The 25593-nt window shown below is 36.6% G+C and overlaps 1 protein-coding gene and 1 long non-coding RNA gene across 4 annotated transcripts in view; one reads left to right on the top strand and one right to left on the bottom strand.

The window, feature by feature from the left end:
• LOC111055462 (transmembrane and immunoglobulin domain-containing protein 1) overlaps positions 1 to 25593 on the bottom strand; it is a 386768-nt gene that overhangs the window by 102392 nt on the left and 258783 nt on the right. For 2 of the 3 annotated variants that reach the window (XM_039435467.1, XM_039435468.1), the window contains exon 3: positions 1800 to 1856. The exons of the other annotated variant lie outside the window; for it this stretch is intronic. In XM_039435467.1, coding sequence (XP_039291401.1) covers positions 1800 to 1856 — 57 coding nt within the window. The remainder of the gene's footprint in view (positions 1 to 1799; positions 1857 to 25593) is intronic. 3 annotated transcript variants of the gene reach the window in all.
• LOC120353033 lies at positions 18835 to 24154 on the top strand. Its single transcript, XR_005572152.1, has 3 exons — positions 18835 to 19761; positions 21319 to 21418; positions 23864 to 24154. It is a non-coding gene; the product is annotated as an uncharacterized LOC120353033 (long non-coding RNA).

Here is a 25593-nt window from a genome sequence, read left to right as displayed (position 1 = left end):
AGTGACACGAAGCAGAGCTGTTTCAGTTGAATGGAATTTTCTAAAGCCTGATTGAAAGTTATGAAGCTTACTATTGTTGTCTAGAAATTTCACAACTTGAGCATGAATGAGTCTTTCTAGCACTTTGGACAATACAGGTAAAATACTGATTGGTCTGAAATCCTCAACTTTATTGGGTGATGGAACTTTATTTAGAGGGCGAACCAGAGCAAACTTCCAGTTTTCAGGGAAAATGCCTTCTTCAATTGACTTGTTGAAAATGTATGTAATGGTTGGTAAAACAGCAAATAACATTTTCTTGATAAATTTAATAGGAATTTTGTCAACACCCGTAGCATTACTATGAAAACGTTGAATTGCTCTGAAAGTGTCTTCTTCTGAGATTGGATGGAAATGAAATTGATCAGTAATTGGTAAATCTAAGTTTGTAACCTGCTCTTCAAGATCATCGATATGATTAGCAATGACAACTTTGTCGCGTTGGTTAGAGTGTGAAACGAAATGGTCATTTATATTGTTCAATGGTAAGTCAATTTGTGGATTCGATTTCTGTTTGCCAAGCCCGAATTCTTTTATTCCCTGCCAAAGTGATTTAGAGTCTTGTCTGTTGTTTGTCATAAACGAATTCAAGTACCTAATCTTTGAGTTCCGTAATTCCTGTTTAACTCTATTTCTAAGGCTCCTATACTCTATCAAACTGTCCAAGTCATATGTATTTTTAAATTTTCTATGTGCTTTGTCTCTACGTCCCATCATCTTAAGTATGTCTTCAGTCATCCACGGTACTCGTCGTTTTCTATTAATCCTCCTTGTCACATAAGGTGCATATTTGTCATACAAAGTCAAAGTCCAATTCTCGAAAGTCTTGACCATGTCATCAACTGAGGGTAATGCTTCAATTTGATGCCATGGAGTCTGAGCCACATCAGTCAGGAAGTCGGCTTCATCAAAGTTTTTGAAGTCTCTATAAGTGATAATTTTCTGTTCTGGCTTGGGTATCTTATGGGAAAGTACACAGTAGATCAAATCATGTCTAGAAATAGCTGGGACTGAGATTTGGCCTGCTTGAACAACCTCATTGGGATCACTAACAATGAGAAGGTCAATGAGTGTGTCTGATTCATTAGTATGATGAGTTGGATCGAGGGGTAAAATAGTCATGTTCAGGCATTGGAAAATTGTAGTCAGTTGAAAGTAGTCAAAGTTCCGATTTGTCATTTGTGTTGGAGGTTCATAGCGAATAGGTCTGTTTGCACCCTAAAGCTGCTGGATTTTCGTTTGTGCGTGAATGCTGTCGTCGTCCACGACAGGGTGAGGATCTCACATTGGGTAGATCTCACTCAATCTGTGTAAATAACCTAAAAGAATATGTTCAATTATGTTCAAATGAGGAAGGTTGAGTTCATACTTTTTTAAATGGCAATATGTTGATGCTATTAAAAATATTTTGATTCTTGAATAATAAACACAGATAATGACAAATTATTTGATTAGCTGTTTCAGCACCCTTGAAATTTGGAAATATGAATGTGAACACTGCTTGTCGTCGTCAAAATTTGAAAGAAAATGCAATTAAATAGTCGCAAACAAAATCCATGAAAAATAAAGATTCATAGTGCATTGAGAATCAATAATTAATTTTTCATGTTTTTCACACGACATGTAGTCAATAATAATTGACTGCATGTCGTTTATAATACATGTAAAAGAGTGTGTTGAAGCATCGCAGCTCTGAATGGATCGATAAACCAACATAATTAATAATTATTCATTGTGAATTCACATAATGATTATTGTACCTTGCATGTCTGTGTGCACGTCCAGATGTTGATGGAGATCCAAATCTATGGTGTCCACTGAACATGAAAAAAAACAAAAATAAAAAACAAATTATTGAATAGAATTATACGTTATGTTTGCATTTTCATGAAACACAGTGGACAAATTCAGTTAGCTACAGAAACTTATTAAAGCTAGTTCACGATAATTGCCTGAATCGGAGATTTATGACGTTCATATATTCAAAAAATAATATTTTTCAAATTAATTCAAGTGAATACGTTCCATCATTACTCATATATCCATATATTCCATTCCGCCAATGTCACTGATCCAACACGAAAGTTCGATGAATTTGATTCAAAGCTAAACGATGAAAATATTTATACAGCCCATTGGCTTCATAGCCTACTCATCTCATCATTGAACACTTCCAATAATGGACAGTGCACAATTATTTCTCAACATTACAGTCAAACTCGAGAAGTAGTCCGATGGAAAATGAAACGGATGAGTACCTCATCGCGCCCCGTACCTATAGACATTGCCAACTCGACAGGAGTATTGAAACTAGTAGTTTTGTGAACAGTAGACCTCGCGCACTTATAAACCACAGCCTCCTCTGTCCATACTGCCCATCAGAGTAAATTCTGTCATGTCCAGTCGTGTCGGCGAGATATCGGTGTGAAAACGACTAATTGCTGTTGAGGTTGGTGTATCAAAGATGCTAACATCAGAAGCTAATCTCCTTCATGACATACCGGCAACAGGTCAGCCCGAGTTGAAAGCAGAGAAAGGTTGAGAGAAAATACTACTAAATGTTACTTTCAGTTATTAATTGCATACAACTAATAGTTCACACAACAGTTCATTTTCTACCAAGTTACATTGAGATATGCGTCATTGCATGCAGTTAATAATCCACTCGACAGCTAATTGATGATGAATAATCCCATAGTCTGATTTTAACGATAATATTGGCGTTCAAAGCAGACTCTTTTTCTTTTTGTATTATCCTCAGAAAGCAAAATTTCTGAAAACTTTATATATACGTCAACGCGCCTTGTGTCAAAGTACTTGTATACAAATTTTATCAGAATCGGACAATAACTGCAACTGTAACTGCGGTACAAACAGACAAAAGCCTATAGAGTTGAAACTGAGACCTCAGCTTCGCTTCGGTCAGAAATTTTGATTCATTCTCATCATCTTATGATCAGCTTTGAACAACATTGATCAACTCTTATTTGGCACTCACATGTTTCAATTTCCATCGTATTACTTTCCTTGCCCTATTTTCATAGGTAAGGAAAGTATTGCTCTCCGAAAAAAATTAAGGTACCCCAATTTCTAAATTTCTATACGTTTCAAGGTCCCCTGAGTCCAAAAAACTGGTTTTTGGGTATTGGTCTGTATGTGTGTGTGTGTGTGTGTGTGTGGTGTGTGTGTGTGGTGTGTGTGTGTTGTGTGTGTGTGTGTGTGTGTTGTGTGTGTGTGTGTGTGTGTGTGTGTGGTGTGTGTGGTGTGTGTGTGTGTGTGTGTGTGTGTGTGTGTGTGTGTGTGTGTGTGTGTTGTGTGTTGGAACAAGGTATAATACGGGGAGACAATCAAGTATACACAGCACATTAAGGGGAGGTGTGTACACTAAGGGGAGACCCCGTAGTGTCACTGCTCAATTTTAGTAAAAATCACTTCTACATGCTTAAAATCATGTAAAAACGTAATAAAAAAAATCTCCCCATTTTGTTAGTACTCCACCTAATTGGGATACACTCCAGTTTCCAAAATTGCCACCACGTTGTGCTACGATCGCTAATACACACTTACACAAAACTCATTTACGGATTGAGCATACAATGCGGGGTACTTGCATATCCCTGCATATCTCCATTGCCTCCTTCACTGTTCGAAGTAACTGGTTTGCTATGGGGCTTGCCGTGAATTTATGAATCAGCAACTCATCTCCTTTTTCGTTCAGACTCATTGAGTCACAGCTTAGCGAATTCATAGTTTATTTTTCTGTTCATTCACTTGAGACATGAGAAGGGAGCGAGGAAACATGCTGCCAGAATGTATTGTGGTACTGATTTTTTAGTTATTTGGTACAAATAGTCTGAAAATGATTCTTCACAAAAAAATACCCTCTGCTAACCTTACAGTGTTAAAAATACCTGTTTTTTTCTCCATATAACTCAAAAACCTTTCATAGTGAAAAAATCCAGAACTGTTCCAAGAGAATAAAATCCTCTACAATTCAACGCCAATTAGGTTCATCACAATCAATGGTGACTTGGTAACACAATTTCCCGAGAATTTTTCGCATTGAATTTGGGTTATTGCTAGAATGATGCGAATGGGAGGCTTGTTAAGATTCAAGAATAGCACGTCAGTAAGTTTATATTCTTGAACAGGCTTCACTGAGAATTCACTTACTGTTTTAGAGAAGCGGATGCCTCAAACTTTGCTAACCTAACATTGTATCTCAAGATCAGGATAGCCTATGATAAAATGAAATTTGTCTCTTAGTTTCTCTCCATATTGACATTTTCTTCTGTGTCTGTCAATCCTTGCAAAAACTCTCTTGTAAACCTTGGATTGAATATTTTACTTGTGTACGGCATGCTCACTTTTTGTGAAAAGACGTTGTTCCGGAGAAAAGATTTAGTAATCATACCCTGCTCAAAAAAAAAAAAAATAGTAGTCACAACACCTTTTCCAATTTTATTTGAGAAAGTAAAAAGTTAATTTGAGAAAGTATCAATTGTATTTGAGAATAGTCACTTGTAATTGAGAGAATGTCAGATGTAGCCTAAAAGAGAATAGTCAATTGTATTTAGGAAGTCATCACACATGTAATTGAGAGTAGTGAATTGTATTTGAGAAATCGTCAAATGTAAATGAGAAGATATCATATCATGAGCAGACATTTGAAAATGAGAAAATTTTCCAATTGACATGTCGTGACTCTTCTGTAGCCTACAGTACAGGTTTGATTTGAGCAGGAAAGGATACTGTACTACGTACACAGTATTCCATAGGCTTTGTATGAGTGAAATTATTATTTTCAATTGTGAAATATTATTTCCCCTGTACTGTTCACGAATGATTAATGAGAATCATTTCTATGTATGTATTGGCAACACGACTTTTGTCTCCAAACATTTGAACTTGATGAAGATCAAATTCTCTATGTTCACGGCGCAATTGAACTTTATCATCAATCAATTGAATCTCTTGATCAAGCAATTCGGTAACTCTCCAATGGATTTTGGGGCTCAAAAATATTTTTTATTTAAAAACTAAACGTTTCATTTGAATATAAAATATATTATCATATTATTTTTTATGAGTACAGTTATGGAAAATAAAAGTATTGGTTTTTTAAAATCATTCCCCAATTACAACTGACAACTTTTCGATTTCAAATCGTATGTTCTCAAATTAGGAGTTGATAGTGAGCTGTTGAACGGAGCGGTCGCAGAATTGTTTTGCTCTCTTATCTCAAGTTTCCGGACGGGTCGTGCTTAATCGGTTCATTTAGTGCATGTTTAACCTAAAACGTTCTTTCGTAATAAATTGAATTATCAATTTGTTATTTATTTGTGAAATTGTTTTCAAGTGAATCGAAATATTCAAAGTTTAAATTAATAAAAACAGTATCCACCAGACGGTAGTGCTAAAAAGAGACCTAGAGCTAAAAGTTCTTTCGTAATAAATTGAATTATCAATTTGTTTTTATTTGTGAAATTGTTCTCAAGTGAATCGAAATATTCGAAGCTGAATGAATAAGAACAGTATCTAACAATACTTTTCACCGGACGATAGTGCTAAGAAGAGTCCTCGTGCTAAAAGTTCGCCTGAGCTCGAAGAGATGGAACAGAAAAAGCGTGCTCCAGACCCAAGTGTTAAAGCTTCCGGTAATGTGAACTCAGACTTTATTGAATCACTATTTGACCGTTTTGAAAAGCGGTTTAGTAAGGCTATGGATGAAAAACTCGCGCTGCTAGCTACAAAGGTGGATTTAAATGGTCTAATTGAAAAAGTGAATAAACTCTCTGTCGAGAATTAACAGTTAAGAAATCAAATTGTTGCTCAAAACATTCAGAATAATCTCATAATCAGGAGGATGGAAAATTTTGAAAATAGATCGAGAAGGAACAATATAATTTTTCGCGGGCTGAAATATGAATGTGCAACAGTGCAACGAATGTGCAACGTGAGAACTGTCAAAGACTTTTGTGTGAGTCATTTGGGGGCACGAGCAGGTACCTGGGTTAATCGAGCACATGCATTGGGCAAGAAAATAGATAACGGGCCAATCATTGCGCATTTTCCGGACGATCAGGACATCCATTTCATCACGAGAAACAGTAGGAAGCTGAAGGGTACACAGTTTGTGATTCATAAAGACTTTGCTTTCGACACAAGAAAACGACGATCAAAGCTTTTCCGGGTGCTTGGCGAGTTGAAGAAACAAGTTCCGGAGTGAGAGGAGAGTATCGGTTGAAGTGGATCGTTTAATCGTGAATAGTCGGGTTTTCACGCTGGATGAGGAGAATGGACTGGTCTCGGAGGGAGAGGATGGGCTGCAGAAGATCGGGAGCATGTTCGATGAGAGTGTGATGCGGGCCGTGAGCGGGAGCATGTGTGATGAGGAGGAGCGAGGCGGCGAGGACGAAGACCGCAACCGCTGAGATAACGCCGTCAGTCCGTGTGAGAAGGGACAGTTGAGTATAGTAGCGTACAATGTGGCTGGATTAAGTGGTAAGATTGTTCAAGTATATAATTTTATTGTAATTATGATGTTTTTGTACTATTGGAGACGTTTGTTGAAAGAGGAAAGCAATTGTATTTTGAAAACTGTTTTCCAGATTACAATTTATACTGGGAATTCGCAGTTGGAGAATCAAACTGAGGTAGAGCAAAGGGAGGAAAGTTAATAGAAATTAGTAAAAGAATAGAGAGTTTTTGTAAGGTAATCGATGCGCTTGAGAGGAAAGTTATTCACATGAATGCAGGACAACGGGATGAATATTATATAGTTCCAATTTACCTGAGTGGTGGAGGAGACATGGAATGGGAGAGAGAATTCAATACATTATGGAAGTTTATGATAGTGCAAGAGCATAATAGAAATAATATGATTCTAATTGGAGATTTTAACGGTAGAATAGGAAATGGACAGGACATGTCGGAATTAACAGATGTAATAGAATTGGGAAATGCACTGAGTAATAAGCAAGAGTCAAAGGATGAGGTGATTAATATGAAAGGTAAGAAAATATTGGAGTTCTGTGAGGTTTTTTATTTCATCATTATGAATAGAAGGATAAGTGGAGATAGGTGGGGAGACTTTACTTTTATAGGCAGAGGGGCTTCCGTAATAGATCTATGTTGCATGGCTGTCGAATTAGCGCAAATAGTTGGAAAATTTTCTATTGTGCCAGAATTTTTATCTGATCATTTCCCAATTGAAGCTACGCTAATCACGGTTGATACTCTAGAAAGAGAGAGCACAATTTTACCACTCTTACCGAAGTTTAAATGGAAGGAAGCGAGGAAGAATGAATATATATCTAAACTCACCAATGCTTGTAGAGAAATAAATGGTCTTCCCGAGAGTAGTGAAGAGACTTATGAAGTATTAAATAATCTTGTATATAGAGCTGCAAATTATGTGCCCCAACCTGATAGAAAGAGAGAAGGATGGAGAGAAAAGTGGTTCGACAAAGAGTGTGCGGTTATGAGAAAGCGAGTGTTCAGCCTATTGAATGTGTTTAGAAAATCAAATTCGGAGCAGGTGAGAGAAAATTATATGAAAGAGTAAAAGACAAGCGTATTACAGCGATATAAAAGAACAATTCAGAAGAGTCAAGGATTCCAGTGATTTGTGGGCTCTGATAAAGAAATTCAAGTGTAGAGAGTTCAAGATTTCGGGAACTGTGAGTGCTGAGGATTGGGTTGAACACTTCAGACGAGTGTTTGGATCAGTTTGCGGGGTAGTCACATATTATGCGGCGAGGAATGTTGAAGATCAAACTCTTGACAAAGACATAGATATGAATGAATTGGAAAGTGCCTTCAAGACAATGCGCAACAATAAGGCTCCAGGTGATAACAGAGTTCCTGCTGAGTTTTACAAGAATGCGTCAAAAAATTACAAAGAGATTATTTTGACTTTTTCCAATGCCATCGTCAGAGGTGGACAGATACCAACAGGGTTTCCACGTTCAATTATATTTCCATTGCATAAAAAGGTGATACTAATGAAGTGAATAATTATAGAGCTATATCTTTTATAAATGCTGTCGCTAAAGTATTTTCATTTATTTTACTGAGAAGGTTGCAGTTGTGGGAGGAAAGAGAAAAGATTATTAAAGAAAATCAGTGTGGCTTTCGGAGAGGTTATTCGGCTACTGATAATATTTTTGTTCTATTCAATATAGTAATGAAAACGTTGAATAGACCTACAAAGAAGTTGTACTGTTTCTTTTTGGGCTACGATAGTGTGGACAGAGAGGCTTTATTTTTTAAACTGAGTGAATTGGGAGTGTCGACTAAATTTATTGCGATGTTGAGGAGTCTATATAGACATACGAAGTCAAAATTAAAATGAATGATGTTTCACTTTATATTCATACTTTATCAACATGATATTAATCAGTAACTATCTATAATATATATTTTCATGTATTTTTTGCAGTCATCCATTCTTATAAATAGGCTACATTATTTTTAATTTTTATGTGAATAATATTTACAACAGTTTCGCATCACAATATTTTATTGTAATTAGTCATGTTCGTTTAATATTATGTTATCCTTTGCTATTTTTATTTTGTTAGATTTTTCGCTCACTTCCAATCTCTTAGTGAATGGATGCACATTCGATAATTCCATTGAGTGTTTGATGTAATCTAAAGTAATAAAATCTTCAGCTTGGCATTCAAGTCTCAAAAATAGCCTAGCATAATTAATAATAGCCCACAAAAGTTTTACATCATGATAATTTAGTTATTGTAGTGAGGTCTATGTTTTAACTCGGATTTTCTTTTGTCTGTCTGTCTGTCTGTCTGTATGTATGTATGTAACGCGTTGATTAATACACAAGGTTTTTTTCAAATTTTGCATTTTAAGGATAATATGAAAAGAGAAGGAATCCCTCATTACTCCGACATCACTGTATATAATTGACCGAGCGAAGTGAGGTCTAAGATTCATGTCGACGGGTGTGCATTTCTCTTTATGTTTATATGTTGCGCATTCACAGCGATATACGGCAATATATTTCCATGAAATTTAACAGGTATGTTCCTTTTTAAATTGCGCGTCGACATATATACGAAGTTTTTCCAAATGTTGCATAATATAAAAGGAAAAGGAGCCTCCCAAAGATACTCACAAAGATACAGAATATCTCTTGCAGTTAACAGAAGGCTTGATGAACATGGATCTTTGAAAGTTGTTTTTTTTTGCATGTATCCACTCTTTCAAATAGGATACATTATTCTGAATTATTCTGTGAACATAGGTGTAGACTACTTTCTAGGATCATGTAAATGTTAGGGTCAAGCTACTGAGAAGTCATGGTGGGGGGAGTGAACAAGGCCGTCGTGTTTTTCTTAGGCTAGTTTCACACGGCAGAATCCCGTCTCCTGAAGATCATATTTCAGATCATTTCATATTTCGCAGCTCGAAGGCTTTCACAAGGGGATCTCAAATTTCAGACGCGTTTGCTCAGAGTATGACTCATTACTTTTCTCAAAGTATTCGGATTTGGATTCAGCGACCCCAAATTTTTTAAAGCGTAAGTCCCATTTTCGAAAATACCCAAAAACAAGGGAGTTACAGCAGTTTTTAATATAGCTTTTACATTATCATAAAGTTATGTTTAGTAAAAATGTACCTACTAAGATAATAATACTTCTGCCTCACAGGTAAAGGTTTTTAGAAGCTTTTAAACACTCTTGAAAAGTTCAAACATGAACATTTTAAAACATTAGGGGCCGGTTTCCGAGCTCGGGATTTAGCTGAGTCCAAGACTTTGAACAGCTGGAGTCAGAAATTTGGTTTTCCAAGACGGGGCGTAGTCGCAGTCATTGTCATAGTCACGTTTGAATTAAATCTCGAAAAACTAGAAAATTGAACACAAGATAAAATAAAGAGAAAATAGTGTAAAGTTTCAGCTATTTTGAATTATTCAGGAATGTCTAATTCCGTCAAGGAAAAACGTTTCCAATTATAGAAATGAGAAAATAGAAACTAAGACTTCTATTATAAAAGCTGACCTTTTGGAAAGCCAATTTTCTGACTATTGCTGTTTAGAGTCTGGGACTTAGCTAAATCCTGAGCTCGGAAACCGGCCCTAAAAGTTCTAGTTTAAAAAAAAAATTCCAGCTTTGAAAGTTTCAAACTTCAAAAGGTTGAATCCAAATATGGAATCAGAAATCATCTCCCATTATCACTCAATAAAATACGAGAAAAAGTAACCTTGTACAGTTAACTTCACTGAATTATTTACGTTGTCGGGATTCAATTTTGTCATACAACAATCTAATTCATTAGGTTGAAATCGTTGAATATTACCATGGATTTCCTGTTGAATCATTGACTTAAAATCTTTGCAACAATCAATAAAATCTATTACACAGTATAAATATGCAGTCATACAGTAGGCTATAAACATTGTGCTGATCTGAACAGTGAGTATAGAATGTAATTACATTATATTACTCTAACAGCTAACTGGATCTGAATTGATCTATTGTAATAATGGACATAATGAAATAATGTCTTACTATTCCAAGTAAAACGAAACTAATGTTTGTGTTTGTATAAGAGCTGCTGAGTGGATACTGCATACTGAGAAATTCATAAATGATCCAGACCAGCCTGGCGACTTCGATGCTATCGACACCGGAATCTCCTTTTATTTCTATCAATGAATGAATCTGAATTAAAACCATGTATTGTATCAACTATCCTATTATCGTATTGTAATTCGTGAAGCCTGTTTAGTAAAAGCCAGTTACATACACATCGATTTTTTACCGTCCTTATAAAATTCTATTAGATCAAACAGATGATGTTTGACAAGTTGCACTTATTCGAATTCATAAGGATGGCAAAAAACAATCGTACAAAAATCAACGTGCATGTAACTGGCTTTCGAAGACCCATACGATATTGTATTCTATGATCAAATAGAATAGTAAATATCGAAATAAGTGTTGCAGCCAGAACTTGTGTTAGGAACCGGTTTTGTCCCCGCTTTGAAAGTTAAACTAAACACACAATTCCTCCTCGGAATGTGGGTTTGAAGTGTACACACCATTTCTCCCCGCTTTGTGCAGTGGAAGTGTACACACATTTCTCCTCGGTTTGTTCAGTGAAAGTGTACACACATTTCTCCCCTTTTTGTAGGTTTAATGCGTAATTTTTTTTTCAAGTTAACAGAAAAAAAAAGTTACAACTGTATTGAACACATATTAATATACTTTCTAAAACAAAAATTAAAATCTCCAACATGTGTGTAAATGTGTGTAAATCAGCCTCCCCGCAATGTATGTTCATTTCTCACCTCCCCGTTTATTACCTTGTTCCAGTATGTGTGTGTGTGTGTGTGTGTGTGTGTGAGTGTATGTGCCCCTGTTTTGGGCTAAATGCCTGTAGTCTGTAATAGTTGTTCTGTAATAAATGAATAAATAAATAAATAAATAATAAAATATTAGAATAATAATAAGACTGTGTACACGATATCTCATCTCCCCAATTAACGGAATGACTTGAAATTTGGAACTTAAGGTCCTTACACTATAAGGATTCGACACCAACAATTTCGATCAAATGCGATTCAATACGGCGGCTAAAATGGCGAAAATGTTGTCAAAAACAGGGGTTTTCGCGATTTTCTCGAAAACGGCTTTAACGATTTTGATTAAAGTTATCCCTTAAATAGTCATCGATAAGCTTCATCAACTGCCACAAGTCCCATATCTGTAAAAATTTCAGGAGCTCCGCCCCATCTATGCAAAGTTTGATTTCAGATTCTCAATTATCAGGCTTCAGATACAATTAATTCAAACAAAAAAAATGAATGGGAAAGATTCAGCATGAGAATCTCTACAACTAATGTTTAGTAACATTTTCACCTAAAATTAAAAATAAGTTCGAAATTCGAGAAAATGTGATTATCCAATTGCGAAGATGTTGGCAACTGTTGATTCTATTAAATGATTCACTATGAAGAGATATAGCACATCTCGTGTGTCTCCAGCGTTATTACCCTGTCACCAGCTGGCTCAAATCTTTGAATAGTAGACTTGAGATGCGCGGGAGCACTAGCGTCAGGTGATCAATTTCCATAACGGCAAAGAAAGTTGTGTGAGTGCGCCACACCAGATTTTTTTTGTGTTCAACTATCACTAAGCTTGCCATATCTCACTCAATATAGGTATTCAATCTTGAAAAATCTGGTGTGTCGCACTCACACAACTTTCCTTGCTCACACAACTTTCAATGAAAATTGATCACCTGACGCTAGTGTACACGCGCATCTCAAGTCTACTATTCAAAGATCTGCCAGCTGGTGACAGGACAATAATGCTGGAAACACACGAAGTCTGCTATCTCTTCATAGTGAATGATTTAATAGAATCAACAGTTGCCAACAGTTTGCATTATTGAATAAAGACATTTTCTCGAATTTCAAGGTTATTTTCAATTTTAGGTGGAAATGTCACAGAACATTAATTGTAGAGATTTTTACGCTGAAACCTGATAATTGAGAATCTTAAATCACACTTTGAATTGATGGGGCAGAGCTCCTGAAATTTTTACAGATATGGGACTTGTGGCTGTTGGTAGAGCTTATCAATGACTATTTTAGGTATGAATTTGATCAAAATTGTTGGAGCCGTTTTCGAGAAAATCGCGAAAAACCCTGTTTTTGACAACATTTAAGCCATTTTAGCCGCCATCTTGAATTGGATTTGTTCGAAATTGTTCGTGTCGGATCCTTATAGGGGAAGGACCTTAAGTTCTGAATTTCAATTCATTCCGTTAACTGATAGATGAGATATCGTGTACACAGACGCACATACACTCATATACACACATACAGACCAATACCCAAAAACCACTTTTTTGAACTTAGGGGACCTTGAAACGTATAGAGATTTAGAAATTGGGGTAGGCCTACCTTAATTTTTTTTTCGGAAAGCGATACTTTCCTTACCCTTTGGTAATAGGGCAAGGAAAGTAAAAATCAGGTGTCAATCGATTCGTAATTCCATCTACTGAAGAAGTTATCCGTTGAATTAATTCTTCATAGAATAGAACACATTAATTCTATCTAAATAGATACCGGTATTATAGATTATATTATATAGAATATTTTATTATATAGTGTCATGATATCCTTCTTTTTAAGGAACTAAAATTGATAAATAAATTTTAGGAAATCAAATTATAGAAAATAGAAATATTTCTATCATGAGAAGCTGTTGTAAACCAATACAAGACCTAGCTGATATAACTACTGCTATTATCTCACCTTATGTTTATAATGTTTCACTATGTAACTTTTCTTGTATGTCATTTATATATAATAATGAATTTATTGTGCAATCTTCTCCATATAAAATTATTGTTATGAATAGGAATATTATTAGAAAACTAACCTCATTTAGTCAACATGTTTTTAAAATATGTCAAAGGGGCACAGCCTCATAAATTATTTACCTGTCAATAAGACGAGAAGAATGTTCTTTATTTTTCATATTTGAATTTATAGAATATCTTGAAGATGTCGAATTTGAAAATATTGAAAGACAACATGCAATAAAATAAATAAATTAAAGTAGTGTTTACTCACCGGTATATAGTAGTTGAATTGTGGTTATAAGCAGACAATTACCTGTCAAGCGCTTATCTTTATACCGTTATTATCAAAATTAGCCTCCCTTGCTATTGCTTTATTTTCTTTCGTAGAATTGAAATTTATTTATTGTAATTATTTTTTATTTCCTCGCACTTCACATCACTGTATCACATGGCTTGTGCCAATGTTATCGTAGGTCAGTGATTCTTGTAATCACCACGTGAATATGATGTCTGATAAGGGAGAAGCTAGCTTCATACGGTATGTTCTAGTGATAAGATGTTCGACTTTTGTTTGTATTAAAAAATATCCCGGTTTCAAATTTATGTAAATTGCTGATTTTGAATCACTACATCTGGGAACTACTTTCTTTATTTGCAAACGTCATTGTGACGAAAGCCATTTTGAATTAATTCAACCTATCAGAAACCCAGATTTAATTATTCAAGGATGTATGAACTTAGGTATCTTGAAAAATTACCACTTCCGAGATGATCATCTAGCGGTAGACAAACATGGTTGAATGTTCCCCGTTTAATTGTTTTAAATATTGAAGTAAATGTCTCAAATAATTGTAAATCAGCACCAAATACCGTCTTATATATATTTTTTGATTAATTACGGAGTGAAGTGAAATATAAAAAATCAAAACGTCACCGAACTTAGCCGCCGACACTCTGCCTGTGCCACAACGTGAGCGATCCATATCCGAGGTCCAGTCAATTTTCATCCGAAGACATCGAGTGAGTAATTTCATTTCATCATTTTGTATTGGGCCCAATGCACAGTGCAGTGCATCGATAAAATATAACAAAGCACTAACGACGAATTATTTGAAACTGAGAGTCTCCGACAATACATGAAATTTGTATTAATTGTAATCTCATTCCTTGCTTTCCACGCCAGACCCCGGAGTCTCAGTCGCTCAAGGCTAGTGATCAACTTTTTTTTTCAAATATTATCAAATCTCTTCAATTCAATATCTGGACTTTGTTCAATCAAATATCCTGCTAAAAACGTTGAATATAGTAACTCTTCAAATTATCATCACAGTGTTGAATGCGTTGTACACATTGGACTGTGATTTTTTGTATAAAGTGTGGATTTTTTGTGCGCATTATATTTGCAGTTTATTATCAACTTATAGCAATTCATTTTATCCCGTGTTTGGGAAACTCACAAGGTATAGTTATAAGACGAGCAAAGGTCTCCCTGAACTATATTCTTGGCTGTGGGAGTCAGCCGGAAGTGTTGAGCTTATTGATATATTCGCAAACGCCACGTTACACCACATTCTATCATTTGTGATTGGATATTATCTTTATATTTTTTGAGTTCTATGAAAACGGTGTAATCGAGTTGAAAGGAGAGAATAACTACCTCCCAGACCGATTACTCCGGACTCATTCCACTCTTTCTTTGTATTGGCCTTCCTGCTCCCGGGCGGAGGTGAACCTCAAACAACGTGGAGGTCATTACAAGAGGTAACCCCCCAGGAAGCCCATTACAAGAGATTTTTTTCTAAATAGTACACATTGAATTTCCTATTCAATTTTATCATTTGAGCCCGGAAAATAATCCAAAATCATTAGACCAGAATTATTGAATTTACAGAATCCAAACAGAAATCACATGATTCGAACCACATAGGATCAGTCCAATAATCATGAATAACCTTCCATTGAAAGTTCTCTCAGTTTTCGAATCAACCTCCATGATTCTGTATCAAATTAATTAGTGGAAATGCCACAAATTGCTCATGAGAGTACTAAAACTTTGAAATGGCATTCATTCCAAAACCATCTCATTAATGATGCTTGATGAGCAGGAGTAGATCCAATAATGGAATTGATTAATTCGAATTGAGTAGACTCTGCCAACTGAAGCCTCAGATGAGTTTGATTTCCTATCAGCAGCAAACAACACCGCATCAAGTAATTGGAAAAACTAATCATTTCAGTAGTACCTCAAACCTGTATCAGTCAGACTCAAATAATTACATCTCTATGGAGCCTCCTCATTCATTCTCACGTTTATTTTACCTATCACTTCCTCGCACTCCCACCCATGTCGCTTCCCTCTCATTATAATAGCACATACACATACAGTGTCTCTCTCACACTCTCTCGCTCACTTGGTAGAGAGTTACTAGAAAGGATATAAGATATTTTGAATATTCTTTCCGAAGAATGGACATTGATATTGTCAAATATCGGCCTCACGTTGAAGCGTCATGTGTCAAGTTCTGCTCCTGGGAGGGGCATGAACATGCACTAATATTGATAATTATAAACTTTCAACAATTAAACCAAAAACTACAATCATAAACCATGGGCAATATTTCTTCTTCTTCTTCTTTTGGTTCCTATCCGTTCCGGATGTTGGCAACCATTCTGGCTATGATGACCCTGTTGACTGCCGCCCTGAACAGCTGTGCTGTGCTCATTCCATACCATGTCCTCAGGTTCCTAAGCCACGATATTCTCCTTCTTCCAGGACCTCTTTTACTTTCTACCTTGCCCTGCAATACAAGTTGGAGTAGCTCGTATCAATATTTCACAAATATAGGCAATATTTCACAACGTTTAATGCCCCACTGTTTTGTTCCGTAGAAAGAAGAGGACGCAAAATGAATAAGTAATTTATGATTAGAATAGTCTGATTCAAGAGAATAGTTAAACGGTTGTAATATTTGAGGTTATGATTCGATGATAGACATTTGTCGGTTAGATTGGTTGATATTTGTTTAATCGAATTGTCAATATCACTTAAATCGATGTATCGAAGCAGAATGACTAGTATATGGATGGGACAGGTTGAAAAAGTTAATTTGCACAGCAGAGGGTTTGTCGGTCTACAAAGGTAGCCGAAGTAAGGGATCTGAGACTCTAACTTAATATGGTAGGTGGCTGTAATATAGTGAGGTGGAATTAAATTCACTTTAATAATAATAAAATACAGTTCAACTTGAATCAGTGTAGCAGGCCGGTGTAGCAGGCCGGTGGGAGTCGATTTACTATTTGATTCTGTGGGATACTCCCAATGACAAAATTTATTACTTGATAAGAAAAACGACCACCACTTACCACCAGAATAGATAATAGTCTAATGATAGATACTATACTCGCTACTGTCTGACTATTGCAAAACAGGACGTGTCCTGAATGATCATTGTGTGTCAGTCAAGAAAGAACGAATTTGGAGGTAAAATGAAGTGAATCCAGTTTAACAAAACGGTAATATGGATATATTCTGAGAGATAAACTGTTACAGCAAATATGGAATAAATTAATGAACAGATTATGTGGATAATAATTTTCAATAGATACAAAATAAATATTGGTTGATAGCAGGTTTGAATCTTTGATTTATAAATATTATATAGAAAGTTCGGTATTCTTCAATTAAACAAAATGAAATGGATAATAGCCCTTGGAAAGGGTCATAAACTGAATTAGTTCAACAAGAAAAAACAAGTTAATATGAAATAGCGATTCAGAAAATAGAATAAATTAACAATTGAAATTATTCTTAGGGTGTGGTTTCGCCTAAGGAAAATAGACCTTTTAGCTAAGTACAGCGTGGATAGTTAAATGTATTTAATATTATAAAAATTAATTATGATAAGTTTTGTACCCTTAAAACTATAGTCATGACTTTTCCAAATGAACGAATTTATACGCTGTACAGTTTTTGCAGATTTATGGGGATCCCCTTTTATATTCGAACAACTTACGTAGACTTTTGTTTCCGTTTTTTGGTTTTTCGAAATATATTCGGCCGTAGAATATATCGTTCCGGCTGGGTCCTTCCACGTGGCGAAAAATGTTGAACAGACTTCACTGATATAATTTAGGGGTTTATTTAAATGAAATTTAAAATCTTCATATCACAATTATTATAGGAACTTTGGAACAACTTTTTAAAAAACAGAAAACGAAGATTAAGTTACATGAAACAGAAATTAAAGCTTTTAAACAATTAGGTACGTGGACTAGGTCTGCATCCTACCGATGATCCTTGCAAAATGGCCTCGAGTCTTCCTCTTCTAATTTTCACTTCAATTTCTTCTCCAAATTTTATCTTGCCAAATTTACATATTAATTCGGGATTGGTCCGATTCTGTGACGTAACCAATACGCCGAATGGGTGGTGTCACTGTGTCCAACTTTAAAGCTTTAAAATATGGTGAAATTCCTGGTTTGAAGTTGTTCCAAATTATCGTATAGTTTTTTATAATTATAATAATACATAAATAATAGAATTCGTCTATGATGATATTTTTAAATTGGTTTCAATGAACAGCTAATAATTTTAGAACATAGACATGCTAGTATAACATACAGTAGACAAGGATATATATGTTTATAACAATAACGAATAACATAATAAATAAATATTTCTTCTTATTTTTTTTTTTGTTTATATTGTTTTTTATACGCTAGTATATCGACCCTCAAACGTTATATATGGCTAAGCTAGTTTGTTCATATATTTTCAACAAGTATATTTTTCTTTGTAGTTTAAATAAATAAATATTCGGGCTTATTTGGCCTAGAAACGAAAGTATAAAATGAAAAATTTAATAATATATTACTTCTTTGATCGATGTTTAGTTGAACTGCCTTCTCAATTTGCTACTTGTTAATGAGCTAGCCTTGGTTTTGTTTCGGGGTTATGTTTTCATTTCGAAACTAACCTTCAAATATAACTTTACTGTTCTAATCCATCGGCATATAAACATATATGGTTCTTTCCATTGACTAATTTTTTGGAAGGCATACAATTACAGATTTATTTATTTCTTGCCTGGTAAGTTAGATAGCGATCGTCTATCGACCTCAGATAAGATTATATGTTTCTACGGTGATAGGAGCTATTCCGTTCTTGTACTAGCCTATGAACAAATTTATTTTGTATTTTGAGGGCTGTACGATCATTGGTACATCACAAAAAAGTCCCTCTAAATTGAGTCTGCGGGTTTATGATACAGGAACAGGATCTATGAGCGTGCAGGCTCGATTTACTCAAGTACCAAATGATTGACTCGGTATCTGCTATCTTACATAGCTGGTCTCAATTAACTGAGCAAATTTTTGGTTCATCGAACACAAAACGGGTTCAAAGTGCCCTAGATGGTGCGCAGACTCATCCGGTGCAACTAAAGGGTGATAAGGTACCCCTTAATGGCACGCAGGCCATTGGTAGTAACCTTTAGGAGTGAGGTCTGTCCCTCTAGTCTCCTATGAATTAGATAGAGTCAAGCTGATTTTTTCAGGTTGATCTCTTTACAAAGGTGAGTGTAAACGATACTGTGATACATTTACCTCAAAGTATAGATTTTTGGCATTTCGCTATGCAATGCAATGTTTAAAACATAGATGTGACTTCAACAGTTAGTCGACATCGGGTAGCTAATTTCCGGCTACTTTTCTTTCAAGCAATCATGTGTACTGAGTTGATGTTTTCATTAGATACCGCCTGTCCTGGATGACTCTTACACAAAAATGGACATAGAACGTTTATAACATTTAACTTTGGCTAACTTTATATTAATCAGTAGGTATTATATGCTTAAATTTGGTACAGACTAGACGAATCGATTCTTTTTCATAATTTTGAACTATTACTTCATATCTTTGAGGTTATGGGTCGATATCTAATTCTTTTTCCATGCAATAACATAAAATAGACATATTATAATAAACATAAAATTATTTTTGGTTTTTCTCATTGGTTTTTTACTTGGCATACATTTATAAATACAATATTTCCTTGAACAATTTTACAATTTTTGGCATTTGTGAAGTTGGCACTTTTGCTTGATGTGTTCTTTCGCTCACAGCTGATTGTTGATTTTTATAATCTCGAAACGATTTCCTGTATTTACAGGCTAAATGCATAACTTAATATCATCAATATTTCATTTAATAATATTTATAATTTGTGCACAGATTCTTAATTGGACAAATTTATCCGGCTTTATTTTCAATAATAATTTCATTTTCCAGGTCTGTAACAATATCCATGGAGCTTTGTTTTGGTTTGAGTTGGAACTCGACCTCGCCTCGTTGTGGACAAAATATCATAATATTTACACAGTGAGTATTACAGAGATAAAAAATTGTTTACTGTCTTTATCATCATTTGTTATACCGATGCTTGCTTATCTCGCTAACTGCTAATGTTTATTTATCCTTTCGTTGTGTTTGTTTACACCCGTAGCTGTTGTACCCTTTTCTTAGGTTAGTTAGGCTGATACTGTGACTGGATCTTTGTTGACGATCTGCAATTGATAATTTAATTTCGTTTGCATAGTGAATAAACTGGTGAATTTATATGATGTTTTCAGTTCGGCCATGATGCTTTAAATATTTATTGAATATCATTATAACCTTAACAGTGACTGGTTGAACTGTGGTCATGTAATAGGTTAGGTGCTATGTCGTTGTTGTTGGAGACAATCACAACCGCTAAGATGAAATCCAGTGTGTATAATATCGTTGACATGTGAAGCTTGGCTATTATTTAATGAAGTTGAATTAAATTTCCATTTTGCTGTCCCTCATTCGGTATTATTTGGGTAAGCTTGTTCCTATTTGATAATTCTTTTTCGTAAATTTGAAGCCCCGGTATTCCAGGTATCGGTTCAAAATATTTATCTGCCTTGTTCCTTTTACTCTATTACTGTAATTATATAATTTGTTTGTTTTATTACCACCATTCATCGATTTTTTCCAATCACATTTCCTCACTGCTTTCCAATCGTGTTTACTACACCAACTTATTCCAGTTTTCCATTTATATTTTCCCATCATGCTTACAATAATAATAAAAAATATCAAATTACTAATCTTCACCTTATCAATAAATTTTCTCAATAGCAACATCACAATCTTTAACAATAACATCATCATATCAATATCACAACCTTTCATTAATACCGCAGCCATTTCTTCTCCATTTCATACTACAATTTCTTAACAAACAATAATCGGGTACCTTCATTTCCCACATATAACTCATTGATTTTTTCGATTTCATACAACACATTTCCATATCCAATAGTTCCATATCATTTTCCTTCCAGCAACAATTATCCATGATTTCCTTTCTTTTATTTTCGGGTCTATTCCAGTTATCCTTCCGATTTTTGTGGTCACATAGATAAGCAGCTTGCTTAAATCTGATGTGCCTCCTATGCATGCCATCAGTTGCTTTCTGTCCCTCATCCTGGAGTCGGTGTTTGTGGTCCATCTGGTGGGCTTCTTCACAGTGGTTCCCATCCAGTGTCCATGCGTCCTTCTGGCGGTGCGGTTTGAAACGGGCATGGGGCCGTCGGCGCGTGCGTTTCTTCCTTCTCTTCTTCCGCCTCCTGGCCTTCCGATGCTGGTTCCTACTCCTATTCCTCCCGAAGTCGTACAGCTGGTCCCACATCCTAAACTCTTTCTCGGAGGCTGGTCGCTGTTTAGGCCTGGTGTGTCTCTGCCTTTTTCCAAACGTTAATCTCCTTGGTTGGTGTTTGGATGTTGGTATTGCTGACTTTTTAGGCTTGCACTTATTTTCTGAGAGTAGCTGTGTGTATTTGAAGTTTGTTGCTTTTGTTTTGTGGTAATGTGAACTATCATTCTCAATACTTGGGGGCGTTCTGCTTGCAGGTGGATCCGGGATTATGTGCGGTAACTGCTGCTCGACTTGGATTTCAAGGAGACACTGGGTTGTTACTCTAAGGCGACGTTCTGGATTGATACCTGATAGGTAAGTTGACGAGAGAGGTAGCGTAGCGATTTCAGTTGTACTTTTTACTCGATTATATAAGTCGTTCTGTATCAAGCTACATTGAGAACCAGTGTCGATCAATGCGCGGAGGTTTAATGATGCTAGCTGGATGGTAAAGTATGTTTGATAACACGCATTTATTTTCTGCGGTAGGTTATCAGTTTCTTCTATCAGCGCTTCTGGAATGTCGTCTCGGAAATTTATACAGCAGTTAACTTCTTCTTCTAATCTGGTACTGGCAATCTCGAGGGGTAGATAGGTTTGAAGGGATTGGTCGTTGTTAGTCAGGTTATTCTCCTCTATTTTCCTAACATCTTCACTAAAGTTGCTCCTATCCTCTTCTCTTCTCACTTCTTCCTCATAGTTGCTTCTAGCAGTCTCCTCCTCTTTCCTCACACCTCTCCTAATCTCACTATCAACATCCTCATTTTTACAAACGACGTCCTCAGGAGGCTTCACTACAACATCTTCCTTGAAGGACGCAACCTGTGGCTTAATACCATCAGTTTTGGGAAGATCTATATTTCATATCTAGGAGCTTCTGCACCTCCTCAATTTTCATGGGTTGGTCTACGTCCATGGCTACACTATCCTCGGGATTAGACTTTTTCTCTATGTTCTCCGGTTTGCGGTCCTGTTCCGGGTCGGTGTTTATTATGTTCTCCCTTTGATGTTGTTGGTTTGGGTTGTTGTTATTTGAGCGCCGTTGAATTTGGTCTCGTCCGTCGTAATGAGACGGGTTATTATGAGTGGAGTTGAAGTTTCTGTGGTTGTTGTTATATGTTTGTGGTGGGCGATTTGGATTGCGGTGTCCGTGGCTAGATGAAGTGACTTGGTACTCTTCTTTGTTGTCGGGTTTGCGATGGGGTGCGTAGTTCGGTGAGACGGTGGCAAGCGGATGTTGATTGGGAGCGTGGTCATTCTGACGGAAGTCGCTCTGTCTATTTCGGCCTTGGGGCTTGTCATCCACGGTCTGTAGACAATGTAGATAATTTTCCAGCTCTTTGAAGCTGGTAACTTGGTGGGTGGCCAATGCGAGTCGTATGTATCTCGGCATTTTATCTATGATTAATCTTACCAACACAGGTTCGGGTACCGAATTATCAAGCTGTGTATTCAAATACCTGAGCCGGGTGATGAAGGTGGTGTAGGAATTATCCACACGTACGTCATACTGACTAGAGACAATTTCTGCCAATAGACCTTGTTGTCTCCCTGCACTCCAATATTTCTCAAGGAAAATTTTCTCGAATTCCTCAAATGTGTTTATCTCCTGAGCACAATTGTGGAAGAATAATATTGGTTCACCCGACAGAAGAGCGGTTAGTTTCAGGCGCCATATCGGCCAGGGGGTAGGCACTAGTTGGTGTATGGATTTAAGCTGGTTAATGAAAAGGTTTTGGCTGTATGTACTGTGGCGTATTATTAAATTTTTCCAGATTGTTGACGAGGGATAGCAGGCTAGTATTGTCGGCAGGTATGCAACTATCATTCAAGTTCGGTGCCAAAGTCATTCGGGATTCCAGATGCATGATTTTAGAATCTGTGGCGGCCATTTTCCTTTCGAACTGGGTTTTTTGCTCTTGAATGCCATCCTGCATGGAATTAACCTTATCGCTAAGATTTTTCTGTTGATCCGATAGGTGGTCTATTCGGCTCTCTAGGGTTAACTGGTTCTCTGCATTTTGTTCAATTTTAAGACTAACAAGATCCACGGAGGTGCTCACGGCTCGAATAGCAGTTTTAAGCTCTTGTTCTAAGTGCTGGCGTCCACTTTCGCACTTAGTGTGATGATTTTTTAATTCAATTTGCAAATGTGCTCGGGTCTGTTCCTCGGTCACCTTTATTTGGTCAACTATTTTCTCTGTCATCCGCTTTTCTAGCTTTTGGGTTTCGTTGGTTATGTTGACCCGCAAGCTTGTGTTCAATTCGGTAAGTTTGCTCTCCATATTTAGGGACATCTCATCCATTCGGATGTTGAGATCATCGGTGATTTTATCTTTAATTTCCCGGGCTTGTTCAGCAATCCTCTGGTCGACCTGTCCTAGGATGGCCGTAGTTTTGCTATCCATGTAAGCAAAGAATTGTCTGTACTCCTCTCTCCGCTCTTCTCTCTCCCTGTTTCTTTCTTCCCTCTGTTCTGCTCGGTCCTGGTCTCTCTCTTCCTGGCGTATTTTTTGGTCCATTGCTCTCTCTTCCTGCTGCTTGCGCTCTTTCTCCCTCTGTTCTGCTCGGTCCTGGTCTCTCTCTTCCTGGCGTATTTTTTGGTCCATTGCTCTCTCTTCCTGATGTTCTTTTCGGTCCTTTTCCGCCATTCGTCGATCTCAAATATCAACTGTTCGTTTGTAGCAAGGGTGCTATTTGCCAGTGCTATTGATAGAGGTCCGCGAGTATCCTCAAATAATGTTTTTTCTTCATTTGCAGGTATCGAAGGAGCGGCATATGGAGGTGAAGCGGTTGGTGCATCCTGGAGCTCTATCTGGGTGGACGAGTGCTGGCCCAGATTATTGGTGTTGAAACCCATGGAGGATATGCTGCCGGGCTCACGACTCCTTGGGGTCTCCGCCTCGTCGTCCACTGGAATGGGGGTGCTGGATGGAGCGTCGTCGACTATTGCCGCATCCGCCTGCGCGCTGGGTCCTGAGGGTAGTGCTACTGGGTACGAGACATCCGAATTGGGGTTGGAGTCTTCCATGGTGGAGTGGCAGATTCTTGGCTGACAGCGTGGAAGTTCAAGTGACAATTCGGTAGTGTGTGAGCAGACAAGCGAATCGATGCTAATTTGCTTAAAATTAGATAAGTGATGAGATAAGAGAACAACAAAAATTTATCACAGTGATTAGTGCCGCGAGATGACTAGAGGATAATTCAGTGCACGTTGACCTTCAATTGTTCGAGGTAAACATATAAACATTAAAAATTAACAATAAAAATAGGACATATAGTACTAACATATAGCAATTTCTTGTGAGGTAGGATACGAAACCTTCTTGTTTTATAATTTTCGTGTGGTTCAGTCCACATACAAAATTGATCTGTTTAATCTCAAGTTCGTTCTTTCTCCCCCCTAAAAATTCATCACTAGTTGACAAATCTTTTACCCACACCGATCATGCAGGGCACGGCTTATTAATAATTGGGGTTCTGTGTCCCTCTAGTTTAATTAGGATTGTTATGATGAATATTCAGGCTAAGTTTGACAAGTTGGGATTGATCCAAAGTTTGAAAAAATTTCTGGGTACTAGTGGAATAATTATGTAATCTAATAGTGTAGCTGTACATGCCTAGGGGTCTCATCAGAGGCTAACACAGTTGGGCGCCATGTTTCAAATATCGGCCCCACGTTGGGCACCATGTGTCAAATATCGGCCTCACATTGAAGCGTCATGTGTCAAGTTCTGCTCCTGGGAGGTGCATGAACATGCACTAAAATTGATAATTATAAACTTTCAACAATTAAACCAAAACTACAATCATAAACCATGGGCAATATTTCACAACGTTTAATGCCCCACTGTTTTGTTCCGTAGAAAGAAGAGGACGCAAAATGAATAAGTAATTTATGATTAGAATAGTCTGATTCAAGAGAATAGTTAAACGGTTGTAATATTTGAGGTTATGATTCGATGATAGACATTTGTCGGTTAGATTGGTTGATATTTGTTTAATCGAATTGTCGATATCACTTAAATCGATGTATCGAAGCAGAATGACTAGTATATGGATGGGACAGGTTGAAAAAGTTAATTTGCACAGCAGAGGGTTTGTCGGTCTACAAAGATAGCCGAAGTAAGGGATCTGAGACTCTAACTTAATATGGTAGGTGGCTGTAATATAGTGAGGTGGAATTAAATTCACTTTAATAATAATAAAATACAGTTCAACTTGAATCTGCTGAAAATAAATCCTGTTGTCACTATGATCAGACAGAGATAGTAACTTTGGAGTGAACCTTTTCTCCAAATGATGATCAATATATCCAGAATCCAATACTTGTGCCGTAATTTGGAAAGATATTAGACCGCATGAAACAACAGATAGGATGGCAAATCCATGCGAACCAGGTCTCTGATAAATACTATAGGATATGTAGCGAAGTGCTGGACCAAAATAGTAAATATTTCGAGTACCGAGTTTAATTCTAATGTTGTCTA

This window comes from Nilaparvata lugens, chromosome 9, assembly GCF_014356525.2.
Source record: "Nilaparvata lugens isolate BPH chromosome 9, ASM1435652v1, whole genome shotgun sequence".
Classification (NCBI taxonomy): Eukaryota; Metazoa; Arthropoda; class Insecta; order Hemiptera; family Delphacidae; genus Nilaparvata; species Nilaparvata lugens.
Note: the sequence above shows the minus strand (reverse complement) of the source record. Positions and strands in the feature narration are given on the sequence as shown.